Below are 20694 nucleotides of genomic sequence, written 5' to 3' on the forward strand. Positions count from 1 at the left end.
CTAACAGTTAACTTGTAATTCAAGTGATATTGTAAGATTTCATGCCACAGGCTTATTCCTGAAGCCTCTAGCTGAGCTCGTGTCAAATACCAGTCCTAAGAATTAACCCATTCTGGGGCAGTGAATAAGCCCAAGACTACAGTATTTAACTGTAACTATCTCATATACACAGGACAGTCCAAAATCATCACCTGTAGCAATAAAACTGATGAGAATAGAGCTAAAGGCAGTCTAGCCACACAACAGAAAATCCAAAACACTACAATGAAATTCCTCAAGTGAGTATTTAATGGCTAGGCACACGGAGGTGCAACCAAGCACTGGCTACTGGCACTGCCCTATGTTTCCTACCCCACAATATGCTCACCTTCAACGTACAGACAACTTGAAGGTATTAGAGATGATAAAAACTGTTAGACTGTACAAAATGATCTCTTAAGAACTGCTCATCACCTAAAGGTCAAGCACTACTTCATAGTCTACTCATAAGGCTCATAGGGCTACCTCCCAACCAGCTGCAGAAGACTAGGGAATAGTTAAGAACTGTACCACCATCCTTCACACAGATGCAGTGGTACTAACTCATGGAAATGCAAAGCCCTGCCAGGAGAAGCCCACTTACTATTCTGCTTTCATCACATTTGAGGCGCAATATTGTTGTTTTCTTGCGAATTTTATCTGGGCACTGATCCCCATTAATGTATTTCAGAACAGAAATGCCATTTTCCCACCGGGGTCCATCAGCCACTTCTCCAAGGCTTACACATTTTGCATCCTCCACAACAGAGGCAGCAGCATCAGAAGGACAGGAACCTGTACAGATGAATACACTGCATTATTACTCCAGAAGTTGCTAAGACTGGCTTGCCTAGAATAAAACTCCATTTTCAGTTATGTCATGGCTGTTCTACCTCTAAACAAATGCCCAATCATACTCACAACCACCCGCCTTCTCCCCAGTCACAAGTAGCAGCAGCCACCTCACTTCACACAGGAAAGCAGTGGCAGCTAGCACTGGGGAAGCGGACTTCTACTCATAGTGAAAGGCTAGAGCCTGATGCCTGGTCTTCCACTCCACCATGTGGAACTAGGCTCAGAAGATGCCACGGAAAAAGTCTTAAATTAACAACCTACTCCAGACTATTTTAATCTCCAGGAGCTATGTAAGACTTTGTGTAAGAACAGAAGAGCTGGAGTGCTGATATGACCTGCAAGCAGAGCTCATGGACCAAACATGTGGAAATAAAGCCCAAAAACTAGCCTTCCCTCTCACGCCACAGTGACACCACTGTCTCCACATAATTGGCTTTTATGATCTTTTACTCTGAAGAGCCAGCAGTACTGTCCTACCATTTGCCTCCTCTATCTGTAGCTAGAATATATTTTTATTTAGCTCTTACGTGCAGCACCGTATGGTACTAGGGACTTGCAGACATTAATATAGTATTTCTGTGTAGAAGCAGATAAAGCAATTGCCTCCCAATTCTCTCTATGCCGTGTCAGAGATGAAAAGTCATAGAAGTTTCCTTCATCATCCCTGTAAGATAAAGAATTTAAATTTAGCATTTAAAAGAAGTAATTCCAGTAACTTCAAAATTGTCATTTACAATAAGCTTCATCTTAATAATTCTACAATCAGAGCCTCTTGCTAGAAAAGAACTCTGATCCAGACTCATTGGTCCCCAAAAGCTTCAAATTCAGTACAGAGATATCACTGCATCAGCAACTGGCTGCGTACATAGCCTACAGCCAATGCAAGAGTATTTCTGACTTCACTGGAGCACACAAGTTTAATGCATGGCAAGCACAAATGGAGGGTTGCAGCAGGTTGTTCCATCTTAGGGTAGAAACTTACCCTGACTCCACATGTTAAGGACAATTGCCTGTGAGTTTTATTTGACCACACTTATCAAGTATTACTACAATAACTAAAGAGGCAGTATTGCAGAGTTACAGTAGGCTGTACTCATTTCTGCCATCACACAGCCCCATCTTACATTTGTGGAATCAACTTACTTGTAGGAACACTCAGTGGATTTAACAGGTGGGCAGGCATACTGTGTATGCCATTCAAACATGTAGGTGCAATCTGGAGTTTCCTTCAAAAATACAGGCTGAAAGAAAAAAAGGAATTTACTTTCTCCAATTTAAATATAGGAACTACCAAAAGGTCTCAGTCAGCTTCAAGAAGGTCCAGCAACTTGTATTAGCACAGTATCTTAGAGACATACTGTGCCTCTGATCTGAACAGTATGGCCTGAAAAGCTCAAAGCACAGTTTCTCTCAAACCGAAGTTTATCCACATGCACACTTTTGATTAAACAGCAACCGTTAGGAGCTACTGCCATCTTCCGTGACATGAGGAAGGAAAAGAGCCAAAGGTAAACCTAAGCACCATTCTTTGTGAATAGGAAGGTGAGCACAAGAACAGTGAGAACTATTAAAAATTGCAAGTAACCAAGTAACTTTGGTCTGGCCATATACTACATGATTTTCTACAGATTCATTATCCTATATTTTATTTCTCACTAAGGGACTGCTCTTATTTCTGTGCAAGTTTCCCAGCCTCTTGAAGGGCTTTGCTAGTAGCAGGCATCTCCTAAATGAACAGCATGCTCTAACTTTCCTGGGGAATAAGGAAGATACCTTCCATAAATAGGATTGTTTTTAAACCTATTGGGAGCTTTATGTCTCCTCTATAACCTACAAGTGATTCAAGCAGTCCCTGAAGGAAGCTAATTCATGTTCTTCACCTTACCCTGCAACACATTAAGATGACAGCAACTCTGGAAGACAGTATATACACAGGAATTGTTTTGCAACTAACCTCTGATGTAGTCTTGTCACAATAGAATAATATGGCAGTTGATCGTTCATATATTTTATGACATTTTTCTCCACTAGTGTAATTAATCGTTATTAAACCATTTTTGAAAGTCAGTTTCTCTGTAAGCAGGCCTAAAAGCGAAGAGTTGAGAAAATTAAACAGTTAATCCAGTAAATACACATTATTTCAGTCATGCATGTGACAACCAGGTTACACAGCAATAACAGGCACAATAAAATAAGCATTGATATAAAGACCTAGGACTTCCTCTAAAACACACGACTTAGTTATTTAGTGAATACTGTTTGTGTGGTAGCGTTGAGCTCACTCCCAGTTGCGTGACAAGATAACTATAGACATAAGATTTTATTTGCACATGAAGTATAACTGGTAGGGTATTTTATCTCATAAAACTTGAGATTAACCAGGGTGTAACAAAAGCTACTATGTGATAAATTAATAGATCTTGCTACTCTTTCCACTTTAAGTTTCTTCTGATCAAGTGCCATACCTGCTACTTTTCTGAAAGTACTGTCCATCTTCTTTACTTGACACGATGACACGCCCCGAGCCCCTGGCTTGCAGCTTTCTGTTATTTCTCCACAAACTCTGAAGTAGTAGTCATACTCCTCTGTACTCACTTTTATGTCTTTATTGGAAAGTGGCTTCAAATTATAAACATGACCATACCTCGGATCTTTCACCTGGCAATTCTCTCCTTTAAAGGAAAGTTAAGAATTAAAATACAATCTTGTATCTGTGAGCCATACCAAATACATTTAGACAGCTAAGGCCTCCTGGCACAAATAAGGCCACAAAAGCTAAGTAGCTAGCACTCCATGGGAATGACACTACAGAACCATTTAAATCCAGCTAATCAGGCTGTCTTGAGAAGTCACTACGACCTAGAACGATAAAACTAATGCACAAATACAATTTATATATAAAAAAACTAACGAAGACATAAGAGCTACACTGTACTTCAAAAATTACATCAGGCTGGCCTGACAGGCTCTTCCTTCAGCAAGGCTGAAGGTTAAGGACAGAACCAGAGATACTAGAAGTCCAGCACTTGCTCAATTATCTGGAAAGAACAGTGAGGTCACAAGGCTGAAGCAAAAGCTGTCCTAGATATCCGTCTTCCATCTCTCTGTAACAGTTACCAAGTCTGCAGAGTTAGGTTATAACTGATATAGGAATTGTTAGCTAGAGCTTAAAGCCACACAGAGTCAATGGAGAAAAGGTTTGAGAAACATCTGGTTTCATGGGTTTAATCAGCTGAGAAGCACCTGTAACATTACTGCTGATTAAGCCCTCAGGTTTGAAGTGAGGCTTGGCTTTGAAAATTTTGAAAAGATCAGATCATATCACATGATTACTGTGCTTTCCTCAATCCCCTAACAAGCTGATACCAAGACGAATGACAAGGAAGAGGGAACTGATACAAAACCACAACTCTCGTCAACAGCATGCTGCACTGTACTTGTGTGCTACAGAGCAGCAGCTTGATAAGCATTCTTCTTGTAGCCTTGTACCACATGAGATGACTGACAGTGTCAACTAGGTTGAGTACAGATGCAACAGATACTTTACAGGAAGTCTGATATTTCAGAAGGTATTATCTACATTCACAAGGTCTTATCTACAAGCTGCAAAACAAAGCTCTTAAGAGCAGAGAAGATACCTGCACACTCAGTTTCCTACCAACTGAATATCAGAACTAGAGCCTGTGATTCCTTCTTGCATGTCCTGAAGTCAACTGTAAACTGATACTCTCTCCTCTGGTGTCTCCACCATTGCCTAGTGAGAGTCAAGTTCACAATACAATTTCTAGTTTTTGGTGGGGAACAAGAAAATATTTGACAGGCACAGGATCAACCACATTTCCATGAAATCTGACACTTACCAATATTTGCAAGACTAACAAGTTTCATTGTGATTTAACAAGGTAGCACCATGATTTGACCAGAAAGTATCTTTCCTGTTAGATTGGGAATCTTTGCTGGACTAAGTCTCTGAATAGATTTCCCTTGACAAGCCAGCATCTTTTACAGAAAGACTTGTAGGGCAAGAAACAAATGTAGCTTCACTAGGTATTCACTTCTTGTACAGATTTGATACTTGAAAGCTTAACTACATGTACCTTCTGCTTTGTGAACAGGGCAGGCTGCCAAGGTTCTCCAAACAAATACAAACTCACAGTCGTTTTCTTGCTCAAACACTGGGGAACCCTACAAGAAAAAAAAAAAAAAGCCATGTGAAGGAGATCTACTAGAAACTACATTGCAAGTACCAAAATATACATGAAAAATCCCTTTTCAATGGGGTTGCACAATCTAAGGTCTCTTACCAAATTTCTGTACCCATTTTGAACAAAGCTGTCTGCAATACAGTTCACTGTTGTGTTCAAAGGGCTCAGGAAAGCAGTTGAAAGGAAAGACAAGTGAAATGCCTATATACAAGATACTGTCGTTCTAAATGAATCAGTCTATTCCAAAAGAAGAGAAACTGTTTATGGTGTAAGTCAAGGCTCTTAAATCTGTAATAGCTACTAGCACAGAAAATTACCATTGTCTGATCGCACTGAAAGATTATACGTGTAGAATAACGTTGCTTATCTTTGCACATATCACCATTCAAGTAAATAATGCTTAGTGATCCATCAGTAGCAGCCTGTGGATTTATCTGAATGACTCCAAGGTTCTTGCTTGTATCAGCATATTTCACACAGGATCCTATGGCTCCACCTACAGGAAAACACCAGAAAAACATGTTTTAGTTCAAAGCTTCGTGAACAAGTTATCTTTATTGTAAGACAACATAATGAAATAGCTTGAAGAGAGCTTTGAGCGTTCAGCACAGTTCAAACTCCTGAAGCACAACACAGCAGACACATTTTCATAAGTTGGGAGACACTGTGTGCCTAGAGGCTTTGAGGAAGAGAACAAGTCACAGTTCTACGTTCTCTGAAATCTTTAAAACTGTATTAATCTGTCCTTATAGACTCAGAAGGCTAGAGCAACAAGTTTAAATCATACTGTCTAGAAAGGCAGTAAGACACGCATGGCATAAGCTCCTCATTCAGACTTCATTCAGTTAAGAAGCATCAACATTTAACTTGCCTTTAAAAAAAAAAAAAGTCCAGATACTTGCTAATACTCCCCCACAACAGTTTTCCTCAATTGCTTTTCCACACATCTCAACGCAAGAGTCCTGATTAGCATTAAGACTGCTCTCAGTTTGAGAATATCTGCAATGCTTCATCTTAGACATTGGAACAGGCTGTCCAGGGAGGTGGTGGAATCACCATCCCGGGGAGTGTTCAAGGAAAGGTTGGACCTGGTGTTTAGGGGGTGACATTGGTCGTAGAGGTACGGTTGGACTAGATGATCTTGGAGGTCTTTTCCAATTTTAATGATTCTATGATTATACCCCTGTGAGGTATGTGAAGTTCAGCAACTGAACAGGCAGGATTGAAGAAATTGTATTAAAATAACAAGGGTTATCATTCTGCATGCAAGGTCTGGCACCAGAAATCAGAACTTAAGAAATGCTTGCCATTTGGCTTACCAGGGCATCCAGGCACAGAGGGCAAAGGTTTGCAAACATTCAAGAAAAATGTACGCTTCTTCGCATTCTTGGAAGTATCTATAGCAACCCACGGTTCACTCTCTTTGCTCAAGTCACTTAAGTCATATTCATTACCAGCAGCATCTGGAAGAGATGTGGTACATACAGTAAACTGGAAGACCTGCTAGACAGTTGCAGTATAGTACCAGGTTTCAAATGATATGTTTCACTGATGAACGCACATAATTCAAGGTATTTTTCAGAATCACATTAGACATGCACTGAGACAAGATACTGTTCGCATAGAGATAGAGCTACACAAGATTAAAACCCAATTCTCTTGATAATCGGTTTAGCTACCACAAGCAACTATTCCACAATTCACAGGTGGATTTTTCTACAAGCAATACAAATTTAACCTGCTTTCTTCAGAGTTAGACTGAAGTTGCATTTACTTTCCATATTAGCTTTTCATCTGTTTTTATAAGTTAAACCTGCTTTAAACAACCCATTTCCTCTCCCTCTCTACAACATATCTGAAGACCTCAGGCCTCAAACTTCTTCAGACCAGGCATCCTTAAGTTATCCCAAAGCCCTACTCCATAGAAGCTTGTGGTGTTCAGTTAATCCTTCCAAGAGTTGTTGAACAAAGCCCACCTGAATCCCAGGTACTTACCTGTAACCTGACAATCTACAGGAGCAGGAGCACAGGCCAGAGCTGTGTGAAACTCAAAAAAAGTATCATGGATGTTCAGTACGCTGTTTATCTCTTCACGCACAAACTTAAGCTCTCCAGGATATGAATCATTACAAATGAAAGTCACCGTGAAAGTGTCTGATGTCCCTGTAAAACAGAGTTATCTGCTGCTGGTTTACTCAAGAATATTTAAGTTGAAGTTCAAGCTAACACTCGACTTCAACATTTTCTAACCACTTCTTCTGTTCAGGCAAACACTACATTCTGTTTATATGCTTCTTGAACATTAAGAAGTATAAGCCTTCTTTAGAGACCTGTGCTAAAGTGCTTAGCAGTCTCAAGCAGCTTTCCAAATGGGAGACAAATAGCATTACCACATCTCAAAGAGCAGAATTACATTCACTTAAGTGTGCTCCCCATGTCTGACATATGAGAAGAAACAAAAACCCGCAAGACATCAAATCAGTTATACCAGCAACCCCTACATTGCATCACACAAAAGGTGGGGTTTTATTTAGGTTGTGTAATAACTTGAAAACAAGTATTGATACTTTTTGAGTAGCACACATTAAGTTGTTTAGTTTTCCTTCCCACAGCCCATGATTACAATTAAGTGGAGGGGAGTATTTGTCTTCATTGTATCCTACAGTAATCAGAAAGGTAGAAGCTCTAGCAGTGAAATACACAATGGCTCAATCACTTGTTTTGGTATGTGTTATACAATGAAAAATCATCATGGCTATGAAAATGAGAAAATATGAGATATCACCACAACAATTTGTACAGACAACCAACACAATGGAACCATTATCATTTTTATGATTTGATCTCTTCCTAGTTTTAATATGAACTAGCCTGTTTAAGTGATTAACATCAAACACAGGTGGTTTTACAACATGAACAGACAGGGAATGAAGACCATTTACAGAACATTAATACATTGTCACAACTTCCTGAACTCACCTGATTCCACACGAAGAGGACCTCTGTAGGTAAGAGTTAGAACTCCCTCACTAGACAGATAAAGAGTTTTGTCCAATTCCACCATCCTCACTGATGTCAGATTTTCTGCTTCACATCCAGCAGCTTGTTTTCCATTGATTTCACCACAATCTGGCATGGGCCCACAAATGTTTAGCTAGAAGTTTTAAAAACCATGAGTGTACACAGCATTAACCACATCAGAAAAATTAGACCTATTTACTTATTTACATATAAGTGAGTTTTACTTTTTAAAGCCTGATTTCAAACATCACAAAATGTATTTCACTTCCACACTGCAAGACAACCAACTACACAGGAACAGCATCTTGACTCTTCAGTTTACATGGTCTACAAGCTCTCCCCACTGGAAGTACAGGATGTGGTTTAACAACCAAAAAACAACTATGGTACTATCTGTAGATAGCCTAGAACTAATGAGATAGGCAAGCCAAATTAAGAGCACTGATATGGATAGATTAAATCCATTTCTAGGCTTTCACCATCCATTTTTATAACACTAGCAGATAATCTCATAATTATACAATGAAGTCCATAATTAGTCTATGCATAGCCTTGTGGTGCCACTACAATGAGACTGATTTTTAGCTTTGCTATATAATGTCTATGCTTTTAAGACTATTTGAAACGATGAAGCAAGTTACCTTCTATTTTTTTCTCAAGTACAATACTTTTTTTGTCAAGTCTAATCTCATAAAATACTGTACAAGAGCTCCATTTCACTAATCTTGACCAGAAGAAATACAACAGCAATATCCATAAGCAACAGGTTGTACAGTCAGAATTCTTACCAAGAATTTTTTCCCAATTCCTGTTGCCATATAGCCTTTTCCTGAAGCTAATGGTTGAAGATTGAATAAAAAGCCACTGTTTGGATCTCGCACAGAGCAGGTCTACAAGAGAAAAATTACAACATTATTCTCTCACTCTGCATTTCTGGTGTTTAAGTTCTACTTCTAGCTTGCTTAAAGAGTCGAAGTAGAAATTTACATATATACCTATCCTGTCTAGGAAGCAGCAACTTAATTTGGACAACCAGAGTACAGCTCTGGCAGTAGCAACACTTCAATTCTTTCGCACAGTTGTCCACTGACAGTTATATCAAGATATCGAAGTGTAGTTCAACAGGTGTCATGTATCAGGTTAGCTAAGAGCAAAGAAATTTTAATTGGAGGATACTTCTACTCTAATGTGATCACTTTAAGACCTGTAAACGAGAAGCAATTGAGTAGCCCAGTGTAAAGAAGTGAGCCTCATTTGATGATCTGTACACAAACAATGATAACAGAAGTCCTTACGTATACATTCAACTTTACTAGCAAACTCATAAGGGAATGAAACATCCAATGCCATAGCAAGCCATTCTTCCTTGAGTGCACACTGTACCACTTTGGCCAAAAGTTACATACTTCACAAACACATCAAGACGACAGACACATCACATGCCAGAAAAATAGCACATGAAGACCATGAACATATTTGTCTCATGCTTTCTCACCTGAGAATCATCTTTTGTTTCCTTAATTGGACAAGCAGCTTCAGTTTCCCATAAGAACGTGACTACACATTCCTGAATAGATATAAACCGTGGGCTGCTACTCTGGAAACAGATAACAGAGAAAAGACCAGAATCAAGGCAAATGTAATGGCCAACACCTTCCCATGTTTGAGATTCTGCTTTAAAATTGCGATGTTCTAAAAGATTTTGCTACAAAAGCACAGAATTCCCAACCCAGTTTCCTCACTCCTTTTTATTTTGAAAGTCAGGAGAATTGAGTCTGATATACAAATATTCAAATGCAGTTCAAAACTGAACCCAGACACATATCACACCTTTCTTCAGTCTAAGTTTTGGAGAGTTTGGGGTATAAGGTACAGTACACTAAAAAAAATGAAGTACCACAAAACACTGTCAGCTGAGGCAACTGCAATAATAATTACTTGATTCATTTCAGTGCTTTCAGACAAAAACAAAACAGTTTGTAACTGCATCACGTCCCAGATTTTTACCATATGTCCTGGGGAGAAGAGCAAGTGAGGGAAATAAGACTTGCAGATTCACAAGCTATCATGAAAAGGTTTAGGCAAGCTTCAGTGGTCCCCCCCCAGTCTAAAATTCAGCAAAAGTTTTACAAAATTAAGAATGCATCTAGAATCAAGCTACGGAGATGCAAAACCTCAGCCTGAAGATGCACTTTACAGTGTTCTTCCTCTTAAGGGGATCTGCAATGTCTGCATGTGTAACTCCAATCTTCAGTCAACTCCTCATGCACTTTTTCATGCTAATTGAACTAGCCTGAAGCATCAATTTCCACTAGGGTTATTAGTTGTTAGCTATTTATTACTTATGATAAAATACTGAATCTCATATACATGTTTCTCTGGCATCTAATTTAAAATAGAGATGTAAAAACAAAGTTAAGACCCCAAGAAGTCTGTTATCATTAAACACTTGATGGAAAGCCTCCTATGATAGAACAACTGAATGATCATTTGTCCTTACCAGAGTGCCCCTGGAACAGACAAAGTGGATGGTTGTGGTATAAGTTGTCATCTTTCCATCAGCATTGATGCACACAGAGCCATTTGAATAGGTTAGAAGAATGTGACCAGGTCTTTCAACTACTAATTCTTTGCTGGCAACACCAAGATTGCTAATAGAGGTGGCTTCATAGTAAGAATCCTAGAAATACAGAAAACTGTCAGCAACTTCAAATTCAAGTGCACTGTTACAGAAATGTCCAACAAGATGGTACCTACCACAATAACCTTATATACAGAAGACTACCTTGAGTTTTGAATGCGACTGAAAGGTCTAGAGATTCCTCCATATTTCTCCCCCGTTCTATATTTAAGATACACATTTAACCACCAGGAAGTTTTACTTTACAATAAGGTGCCTAGAGTGCCTCAAAAATCATCCCCATCTCACCAGCTACACAGCTCAGGAGTTTAGGGAGGCCTACACCTCATATGCAATAACTACAATTTAATTTGTGCAGCTCTTTAAAACAGTATGTAGAAGGCCCCAGTCATTCTTAGAGCAGGCATTACTTATCTGTCATGCTTAGGAAAGTTTAAAAAAAACACTAGCAGAAGTTGAGAGAGGGAACCTTGTAAAAATTAAAGCTTTGGTGTTTCAAGAGGCTGGTAGAAGTCTGCCATACTGCAGTGACTATGCCAGCACTAAGGATGCACAGGATACCATTGTATGCTGCACTAAGGGGCCAAAATTCACGTGCTAATCTTGTACTCCCCTTTAACTCAATCACTTCGGCAAATCAGCTCTGAGCTGGGACAAAAACACTACTCACATGATCGTGTCGATATTCCATCTGACACACAGATGCTCGTCGGTCACATCCTGGAACAGCAAGCAGTGGTCGACAGACATTTATGTAGTACTTTTTGCGCTCACTTGGTCTTGAATTATCCATGGCATACCAGTTTCCACCTCTCTTCTCAGATTTTGCTAAACTGCGTGGGAGGAAAAAGTTCATGCTGGGATTCACATGTTATTCATAGATTCCCTCTAGCTTTGTTAAGTTTCAAGAAAGGAACTGCAAGGCATTTCAGTTTGCATTTCATGTAACTTTTTCCCCTCATTTTTAAGTGTCACAAAAAATTACTCCTAGGAAAGTAGAAAACAGTCAAAGCAAGTTAAGCAAAGCCAACCCAAGAAGTCAACTTACATCTCAGGAGGCGTCAATATACCAGATTGAAATATCTCCGTTTCAAGATACTTGCATTTAAGACTGTCAGAAGAGATGACTTTTCTAGTGCATTTTATGCATGAAACCGGTGTCATCCAGAGTTAAACAATCAGCTAGCACACTGAACTAAAATAGCCAAGTTCACACAAAGACTGCGTTACTTTACCTCGACAAGTCATATTGGTCCATGGTGTTGGGATCAGTCACAATACATTCCAAGGGCAGTTCAGGACAGGCATACTCTGTGTACCACCTGAAGTTGTAGGTATATTTATCTTCTACCTAGAAAAACAGCAGAATAGGTCAAGGGAGGCTTTCAAACAGACTACTATGTAAAGCAACACTACTCCTTTGTATATTAGGTTTATTTCCCCCTGGGTCTTGGGATGCACTTTCTCAGACTGATTAGTACAGGTCGGTCCATTTTCACATTGATCTTGCCATTATTTCCCTACTGTAACACCAAAAGCACTTGCAAAAACAACCATAGCAACGTAACTACTGTTGGCTGAGTTACAGGGCACAGTCCTAGCACTTCAGATCTCTGGCCAAGAAACATGGCTTTTTTTTCCCCCCGATTTGAAATACAAGAGGATCAAAAGCACTAGTAATTATATGGCCCAGAAACTAGAGAATAGAGAATAGTGAGGTGAGAACCTTGATGCAGGTCAACAGTTTACTACTGTTCAGTATAGGCAAGATGAGCACAGGCTGATATACCAAGAAAAATACCTGTTTTGTTGAGCAGTCTGCTTTATAGATATGGTTATTTCCATCCACAAATCTCTGCTGTACCAGCCTAGCAGTGATTATTTGCATGTTTTACGGATGCAGAGAGTTCCCTTCTTCATATGTAACTTCTTACCTGATATTCAGGCTGACCTACTCCAGCCTGACGGTCACACAGGAAAGTTATGAGAGTAGATCGCTGTGTTTTCTTCTCATCGTTATATGGTGTACCATTTTTGTAGGTCAACTGAATCAGACCATCGTAATATGAAAGTTTGGAATTAGGCAGACCAAGACTCCAAAACTGCTTCTCACTAGAAAAAAAAAACAGGCTCTGAGACTGTGCAAAATTCAGATGTAGTTATCTTAAAGAAAAGTCAACCAAACAGTAGGCACACAGGTATGTTTATAGAATACTCTGTAATAAGACAAAAGGATTCAGCAAGATTGAGTATACAAGTTCAAAAACTAAGATAAAAACGACTACCAAAAACAAACAAACCAAGAACAGGTGTCCTTCTTTGGGAAGCAAATGAAGTTATACCTTACTTAGGTACCTAGAATACTAATGCTCCATTCTCTAGAACAGTAACAGAAAAGAATGGGCTTCAAACTGCAGACACCCTAACACCAAGCTCATGCTGGTTTCATGCAACCATGTGAGGATGGCAAAGATCTAGGACTCCACAACAACAAGTCTGCTCACTTAAGAAAACTGCCTTTATATGCTCTTAGCTCAGGATCAGCTTTGGTCTAGGAGAGTTTCTTTACTCTGACTTCATGTCAGACTAGCTCTGTCAGACCTAGTCTAACCACCTTTCCCCACACAGGTACAGCAAACTCTCCTTAACTGGAGAATACCCCAAGATCAAGCAAAGTGCACTGCACCACATCTCTAGCAATAGGCTGACCTGGAATCTGAAGTGTTGCACAGATACTACACCTTAGACGTGGCTGGTAGAAGATAGAACAATGCTGCTTACAGAGTAGTTGTGTACATTGGGACTGTGCCTGCATTTTTACCGACGGAAACATGCTGCTACACCCAAGTTCTGGGCTCTGCTTCACATAAGGCAGCTGCTACTCAGCCTTAGGACCTTGGCTAACCTAGGCAGTAGTTGTTCTTTACAGCAAACACTCTTGAAACCCAGCTGACTTGAATTCAAAGTGCAAGTTGGCTTAATACAGCTGGAGCAGTCAATACACAGCTTAAAACCCCTCTGGGAACACTCACAGAAAAAATATCCTGAATTGAACGGGGCCCACAAGGATCATCAAGTCCAACTGGCTGCACACATGACCACCCCAAAAAAATCATACCGTATGTCTGAAGGCGGAGCAATGGACAGTCTCAAAAGCTAATTGCAGGCAAGATCACATATACTTCACTTGAAATAGTTGGCAGCATAATTACTACACTGACACTTATTTTACATGCAAGTTACCTGAATCTACTACAGGTAGTAATTACTTTACATGCAAATTGGTCACTGTTAGATAACATCACACAACAGGAGATCTATTACAAGCAACAGAACTAGCAACTTACCTTTGTGTTACTTGGCATGCTGCTGATGGTGTGTGACACAATTCGACTGGCACACTGCCACAGATATTTATGTAGAACAAATATTGTGAAGTATTAACTAAGTGGTACCCGTTTTTCTTGACCAGTGGTGATAAATCAAAAGAGAAGCCTAACAGGGAAGGAATAAAATTTCATTCAGCCTAAGATTCAGTCACAGTTTTTCCCGTCATCTCTCAAATTTTGATTCTACCAGCCATACGGCTAGTTATTATACAGACACGTTCCCCTAAACGTATCTCCCCTTCCATGTAATTGTTCCAGAAACATGGAAATTCAGACACAATGGAAGCATATGCTTTCTTATAGATGAATTTACTACAGTCAAGTACAAGTTACACCTATTTCCCCACACACACACACTAGGAAGAGCATTAAGCTCACACTGGTCTCATTTTCACATGTGCATATACTTCAGAACTCTGTGCTCCACTGTTTTAGATGCTTAGACTTAGAACAAGTTCACTTTGATTTTGCACATAAAGAGGACTTAATGCTCAATGCCATGGCAGAAGTCCTATCCTTGAAGACCCTTCAGTTTGGCCAACATAAACACGTACCTGCCTGAGCATCAGAGACTTGACAGTTATCTCCTTCAGTTTTAGACAGGACACATGCAGCAGCAGTATACCAGTCAAAAGCATATGAACATTCACCTTCAGACATCAAGATTGGAGCGCTTTCTAGATCACCTGGTATTGAAAGAGCAACATGTTAAACAATACTCAGTACAGTCAGGCTGCCAAAATTATTACCCTAAGCCTACAAACACTGACTTCTCCCCAAAAGGGGACCAGAAGTAATGAAGTACCTCTCCTGTGAAAATAAGGACCACAATCAACAATTCCTTACGCTAGTTCTTTGCATCCTTCTCCCCATGTTTAGCCAAGAGGTGAGGATGTACTGCTCAGTCTGTTCCCAAGAACTCTCTCACTCCAAAAACGTTTCTTTTGATATGCAAGCTGGGAGCTTGGCTATAAAGCAACAGGTTTATCAGAACTAGTGCATGACCTGATCTGAACAGTCAACACGCAAAGGATTTAGCTTCCTCAGGCTGAGGTGCAAGAATCCAAGATCTCTATTTCCCTGGAAGAAGTTATACTAGTGGGCTATTATAGGGAGATGAAAATTAACAGCTTCTGCAAGTGTTCCTGCTTACTGTAAAATGCAAGCAGTTCAGAGAAAACTTATTGAAAAAGGTTAACGTAAATGAATACATGTATGGTTCAGAACCAGTCTTTTCTATCAAGACAATCTAGAGGTAGAAAGTGCTTTCTAGAGCTTGCAAGTGTTCACAACGCTTTAGTCACTTAAACTTACCTTCATCTTGTTTGAAAATCTCAGCTCAAGAGATTATTAAGTGGTCTTGAATATTCAAAGAGCACTTTTATAAAAACATGAACAGAGATAGATACCTGCAGTTAAATTGCTGTCATCCTAGCAAACAATAGTCCTTCAACTTTTGCATACAAGAAAATGAAAAACAAAGACAAATACTAAGACTTAGCACTCACGCCTGGGAATATGAAGTGATCTCCATTTTTTAACTGGATTAAAGAAAAAAAAGGTGTGGATATTCTTACCTGGTCTGCATATAAGAGTGATGACAGTTTTGATTTTTTTGTTAACACCACAGCTGTCTCCATTTGAATAGATAAGTTGAATATTTTCTCCAACCTTTTTAGGCGAAGAAACAAATGTTCCAAGATTCCTGCTCTTGTTTTGTTTATCTGCAAGGAGAGCAAAGGCATCACTTTTTTCCCCTAGAAAGTTTACTCTAGGGAGAGAATATTAACTAGCCAAATGGAAAGTCATAAGAAAGCACGCCATTACAAGTTGGTTTTCAACCTTCCCTAGACCGTTCTACAAGCCATGGAGGAAAGTGTAATACCATTCAGCTGTTAGGAAAGTATACTGCTATCATGTCTTTTGAGGTCTTTAGCAGCACAAGGGAATTATGCTCCTAACTTCCATTTCCTCAAATAACAGAAGGCATCCAGTGCAGACCTTTTGCATTTACAAAGAAAGAAACACCAAGCCTTCAGAGATTTAAAGACTCACCTACAGAGCAAATAGCAGCAGTATCTGGGCAGAGAGAAGCTCCTCCTCTCTTCAGCACTTTATGGCAGATGTTGATGTAATAATGTTTCCTTCCTGCCTCTGAAAGGCTACTGTCAACAGCTTCCCAGTTCTGGGCTGAATCTGAAATACAGACAGTCACTAAGAACAAGTCAGCTAGCTTTATCATTCCAGCCTCTCGATTCCAAAACACCATTCATCACAGAAATACAGAGTCCCTTAAGACAACAATAACCAAGACAGTCACAGATACAGCTACTTTCCTAACGCGATTATTTCTTTTGAGAGGATGGAACTGGGTGCCAGTACCCCAGAAAAATACCAAGAAAAGTGACAGCCAAATTGCGTTCTGCTAAGGAATTGCAATGACATTAGAAATGGCACGTAAATTCAGAACAGAAGTTTCAGAACAAAAGTAACTGAAAGTGAGCTTTCACTGCCATACCTGAACTGCGGATCAGAGGTGACAAATCATAGTGTTTTCTCTTATCAGAAACTCTGCAAAGGAGATCTTCTCTTTCTTTAACACACGCGTATTTTGTATCCCAAGTGAAAAAATAGGTGCAGTCCACTTCGCCAGTAAACACTGGAGTCCCTCTACCATCATTACCTTAATATTGAAGATGAATACACAGATTAGGTTTCCAGTAGGAAGAGAAAAAAAGCAAGACATATTCAAGAACTCAACGCAACAAGCAAGGAAGACAGAAAAACCACAACTCCTGTGCAGCAAAAAGATTTATTTTGTTGTTAAACTGTTGACTAAGAAAAACAGGTATTTTCATGCCTCAATATTCTTTATCACCAGTGCTAATTTAACATATCAGTGCTACTACGGTGTACAAAACAATCCTGCAAGCTACAGAAATTAGTGCTTACTCTAGCAATATTTAGTTCTTGTGTTAAATGTGGCTCAAAGCATGCATTCCTTTGAGCATAAGGTCTACCAGCAAGCACAGAAGTCAAACTCTGAGCAGTCACCACAGCTGATTATACTCACCTGCGGTTTCATTGCACTCAAAGTTTATGACTGTCATTCTCTCAAAGCCGGAACTACATGCATCCCCATTCGGATAAATTAAAGTGAGATCCCCATCAGAATATCTGAGTGAAAAGTCAGTTTTAGATAGAAATGTGATCAGGCAATAACACAGTGTTCTCCTCATAACAGAAGCCATATTTTATTCTACTTTGTTTTCTTTTTTTTAAACTTAATCACCTCACTCAAGAGGGAAGACAGATGCTTGTTCAACATTAATACTGATATTTCTACTTCAACAAAGGCTTCCAGCCTCAGTGGAACATTTCTTCATATTACTTTATTTCATGGCTATTTTTGCAGGTGGAAGAAGCCATACCCCCTGGACGACTGCTCTTCCATGTCTGCCATATGCATACATACAGAATGAAAGATCCTACCTAAGCAAAGAACCTCTTTGCTACTGTCCCAGTATGGGAACCCTCAGGTTCTTAAACACACACTAATTCCTGAACTCAAGTAATCTTGAGTATGATTAATGCGTGATTAATTCTTGCAAATGAGCTAAAGCTAAAACATCCAGCCCTGATGCCACACTGCATGCAAAACTCAAGAAGGGCAAGATGCAGTACAGCAGTCTGCAGTTCCGACAAAGTTGGTGAAAGTTTCCTTCCTTTGTAAGCATTGGCCCCTACCAATCCCATTTGCTCCTGTTTGCTAATGCCATCTTGGCATACTGTTAATGTTTTCCTACACAACACCAAGCACAAATGCTTGCATTTTGTATCCAATATTGCTTACAAGACAAATAAGGGTGTCAAAGTAGGAAACAAAGAACAATCATCATTCAGATAACTTAGCACAGCTAAAGAGCCTGGAAATATTTTTAATATACGTACCTTAGGGTCTGGTTCTCAAATCTTCCTGCCACTTTTTGTTGGTTATTCATAGATTTTACTTGGCAAGATGAAGTGTATCCCGTGCTGTCCTTGCAGTTACCTGCACTAGTTTTCCCACATACATTCAAGTAATAGTAATACTCATCTTTGTCATCTTTGGCTAAATACGGTGTGACATAATCTGAATAAATAAAAAAAAAAGTGTTATAGCAGAACAGACAAAGTCTACCAAAAACTACTTGTCAGGTATGACCCAAATATCTAGATAGGATATTATTCCCAGTCTCCAAACACGGAAACAAAACTGATTAGTAGCACCACAGACTCAAAATAAAAATAGTGAGCTTACCTGGAAGTTGAGTAAGTGGTCTCAAGTCAATGGAGATATCATGTTGCTCATTAGTCAGAAGACAGCTCTTACTCTCCAGGTAATCCCTGTGACAGGCATACTCAGTAACCCACTCAATTTCATACCGGCAATTTGTTTTTGCAGTGAGTCTGGGACCTGCACTCTGATACAGAAGTAATCAGGATTAAAATTACAAGTGTAGAGATGTACTTGAAATGGAATCTGTCAGTTTTGTCACATTTGTTTCAGGTGAGTAATGAGCAGCTTCACCTGTAATAAATTGCTTATGATCTGCAAACACCATCTCTGGCTATTCAGATATTGAGAATAGAATAAAACAGCTCTTACTGATTATGTGGCAAACTACTAGAAGTCTAAAAAGAAGTAAATCATCAGCCATTAGCAGAGGATTAGAAGTAAAGTACATTTTAAAAAGCATTTTTTATTTTACATGTTGGCGAAAGAGAACATGGAGGTCAAATTGCTGAGCACAGCTTGGATTGCGTTTGCCTCTGGGGATTCCTCAAAAAAGGGAACAGATGAAGTATTCTCTGAAGGCAAAGCAGCCTCTTAGCACTGTACATTTTAGCAACTTTAACTTCCCTCAGTCCAAATCAGGATAAGAGGGAGTATTTGACAATTCTTTAGCCAACGCTTTCACTGGATGGTGTTTTTTTTTTCTGTAGAGAAATATTTTTGCACCTCTTGAAGAGGAACATTTAGAAGCTCACTGATTCACAAACTAAAACAGGTAGATACACAGGTAAATATCATGGAAGTTACAGGCACAGTTAACATTAGCAATACCATTCATATTATGTGTGTGCATAGTTATGCTGATGTATTACAAAGTGACAGAGGACACCCTATGTCACCCAGTCATGAGAATGATGTACGGTACCTATCTAGGTCATAGGAGGGACAAAACATTAAATCAAACTTAGCCTGACAAGAGTTCCTCCTTTGCCAGCCCACAGCCAAAAGCGTTGCAACATGAAGCAGTAGAGCACTAGCAATATCCACACTGATCCAATTTAAGGAATGCAGGTTACTGAAATTACCTGGCATCACAAGCAGTAATTACCATACTGCATTGAAGTTGACTCAAACAGTGTCCTGCAAAAATTGATTTGCTGCTTAACAGTACAAACTTTAAGGTTAAAGGAGTTAGCCTGCTTAGCAAGTGACAAACTTTTGCCAAGCAGTGACACTTTATTTTTTTTTTCCTGAGGAAGGCCAGAATAAGAAACAAGTAACAGAAAACTATAAGCATGCCCAAGCCTGACTGGTGAAAAAACCTTCATCAACCAAGTCCTGTGCCAAGGACTAACACTGTTTTAAGAGTCCCATTCAGACAAAAATGTTTAACCTACAAAAGGATAACTAAATTCACCAAAATAACGGAAGAATATAACCCTGGGAAAATTTTATTCAAGTTCTTGTTTTAAGTTTTAGAAGACAGTTTTTTGAATAGTATTTACTTTGAATATGCCGCACTCCTGAAAAGCCACAAAACAGCAGAATTTTTCTGTTCACTTTAGTTGTCAATTAAAATGACAGATAATGCACACAGAAGTTAGAAGACCGACCATTTAACATACACACTAGAACAGCAAAGTTACCTGTTCTCCTCTCTTTGATGGGCAAACAAAAGTGATTGTCACTGCTGGATTATGGCCTAGGCAGAAGTCTGGCTTTTCATCATCAGTGTACAGTCTCTCATAACTCAGTACCAGCCTAGAAAGAAAAAAGAAGCCGAAAATACACTTCAGACACAACACACTGCACAGAAGCATACTGCTGGAGAGACCTCTCTTTTACAGGATACAAAGTAGTCCCATTCCTGGAAGTTGCTGTTTATGGATGCGTTTATTCCTTTCATTTTACAGTTTTCTAAATAACTCTTAAAGACAGGAGTCAGAATCTTGAAGGTTGGAAAAGACCTCCAAGATCATCTGGTCCAACCACCACCCTACCACCAATGTCACCCACCAAACCACGTCCCTAAGCACCACGTCCAACCTTAAACACCCCCAGGGACGGTGACTCTACCACCTCCCTGGGCAACCCGTCCCAGTGCCTGACTGCTCCTTCTGAGCATAAAAAAAAAAAAGCAGGAAACAAAACAGAGAGCATCAAGGAAACAGTTTCTCCTAGCCCCCGCTCTTCTGCCACCACCAGAAACAATAAACCTCGCATTGCCTATCTGTTTCTTGTATTAAGAACCCATTCATACAAAACTACAGAAGGGCAACATCTGGCCCT

The 20694-nt window shown here is 39.5% G+C and overlaps 1 protein-coding gene across 1 annotated transcript in view; it reads right to left on the minus strand.

Moving 5' to 3' along the window:
- The window catches only part of IGF2R (insulin like growth factor 2 receptor), a 53423-nt gene that overhangs the window by 17490 nt on the left and 15239 nt on the right, over positions 1 to 20694 (minus strand). The window contains exons 7-31 of the mRNA XM_084512943.1: positions 20052 to 20166; positions 18430 to 18592; positions 18081 to 18261; positions 17203 to 17306; positions 16648 to 16812; positions 16185 to 16325; positions 15707 to 15853; positions 14684 to 14815; positions 14088 to 14235; positions 12675 to 12852; positions 11976 to 12091; positions 11411 to 11573; positions 10600 to 10779; positions 9595 to 9696; positions 8888 to 8989; positions 8058 to 8232; positions 7074 to 7241; positions 6398 to 6541; positions 5396 to 5574; positions 4971 to 5058; positions 3339 to 3545; positions 2828 to 2958; positions 2017 to 2114; positions 1401 to 1537; positions 623 to 813 (exon numbers count right to left, since the gene is read on the minus strand). Coding sequence (XP_084369069.1) covers positions 623 to 813; positions 1401 to 1537; positions 2017 to 2114; positions 2828 to 2958; positions 3339 to 3545; positions 4971 to 5058; positions 5396 to 5574; positions 6398 to 6541; positions 7074 to 7241; positions 8058 to 8232; positions 8888 to 8989; positions 9595 to 9696; positions 10600 to 10779; positions 11411 to 11573; positions 11976 to 12091; positions 12675 to 12852; positions 14088 to 14235; positions 14684 to 14815; positions 15707 to 15853; positions 16185 to 16325; positions 16648 to 16812; positions 17203 to 17306; positions 18081 to 18261; positions 18430 to 18592; positions 20052 to 20166 — 3655 coding nt within the window. The remainder of the gene's footprint in view (positions 1 to 622; positions 814 to 1400; positions 1538 to 2016; positions 2115 to 2827; positions 2959 to 3338; positions 3546 to 4970; positions 5059 to 5395; positions 5575 to 6397; positions 6542 to 7073; positions 7242 to 8057; positions 8233 to 8887; positions 8990 to 9594; positions 9697 to 10599; positions 10780 to 11410; positions 11574 to 11975; positions 12092 to 12674; positions 12853 to 14087; positions 14236 to 14683; positions 14816 to 15706; positions 15854 to 16184; positions 16326 to 16647; positions 16813 to 17202; positions 17307 to 18080; positions 18262 to 18429; positions 18593 to 20051; positions 20167 to 20694) is intronic.

The sequence above is a fragment of the Aythya ferina genome (assembly GCF_964211825.1).
Source record: "Aythya ferina genome assembly, chromosome: 3".
NCBI classification, from domain to species: Eukaryota; Metazoa; Chordata; class Aves; order Anseriformes; family Anatidae; genus Aythya; species Aythya ferina.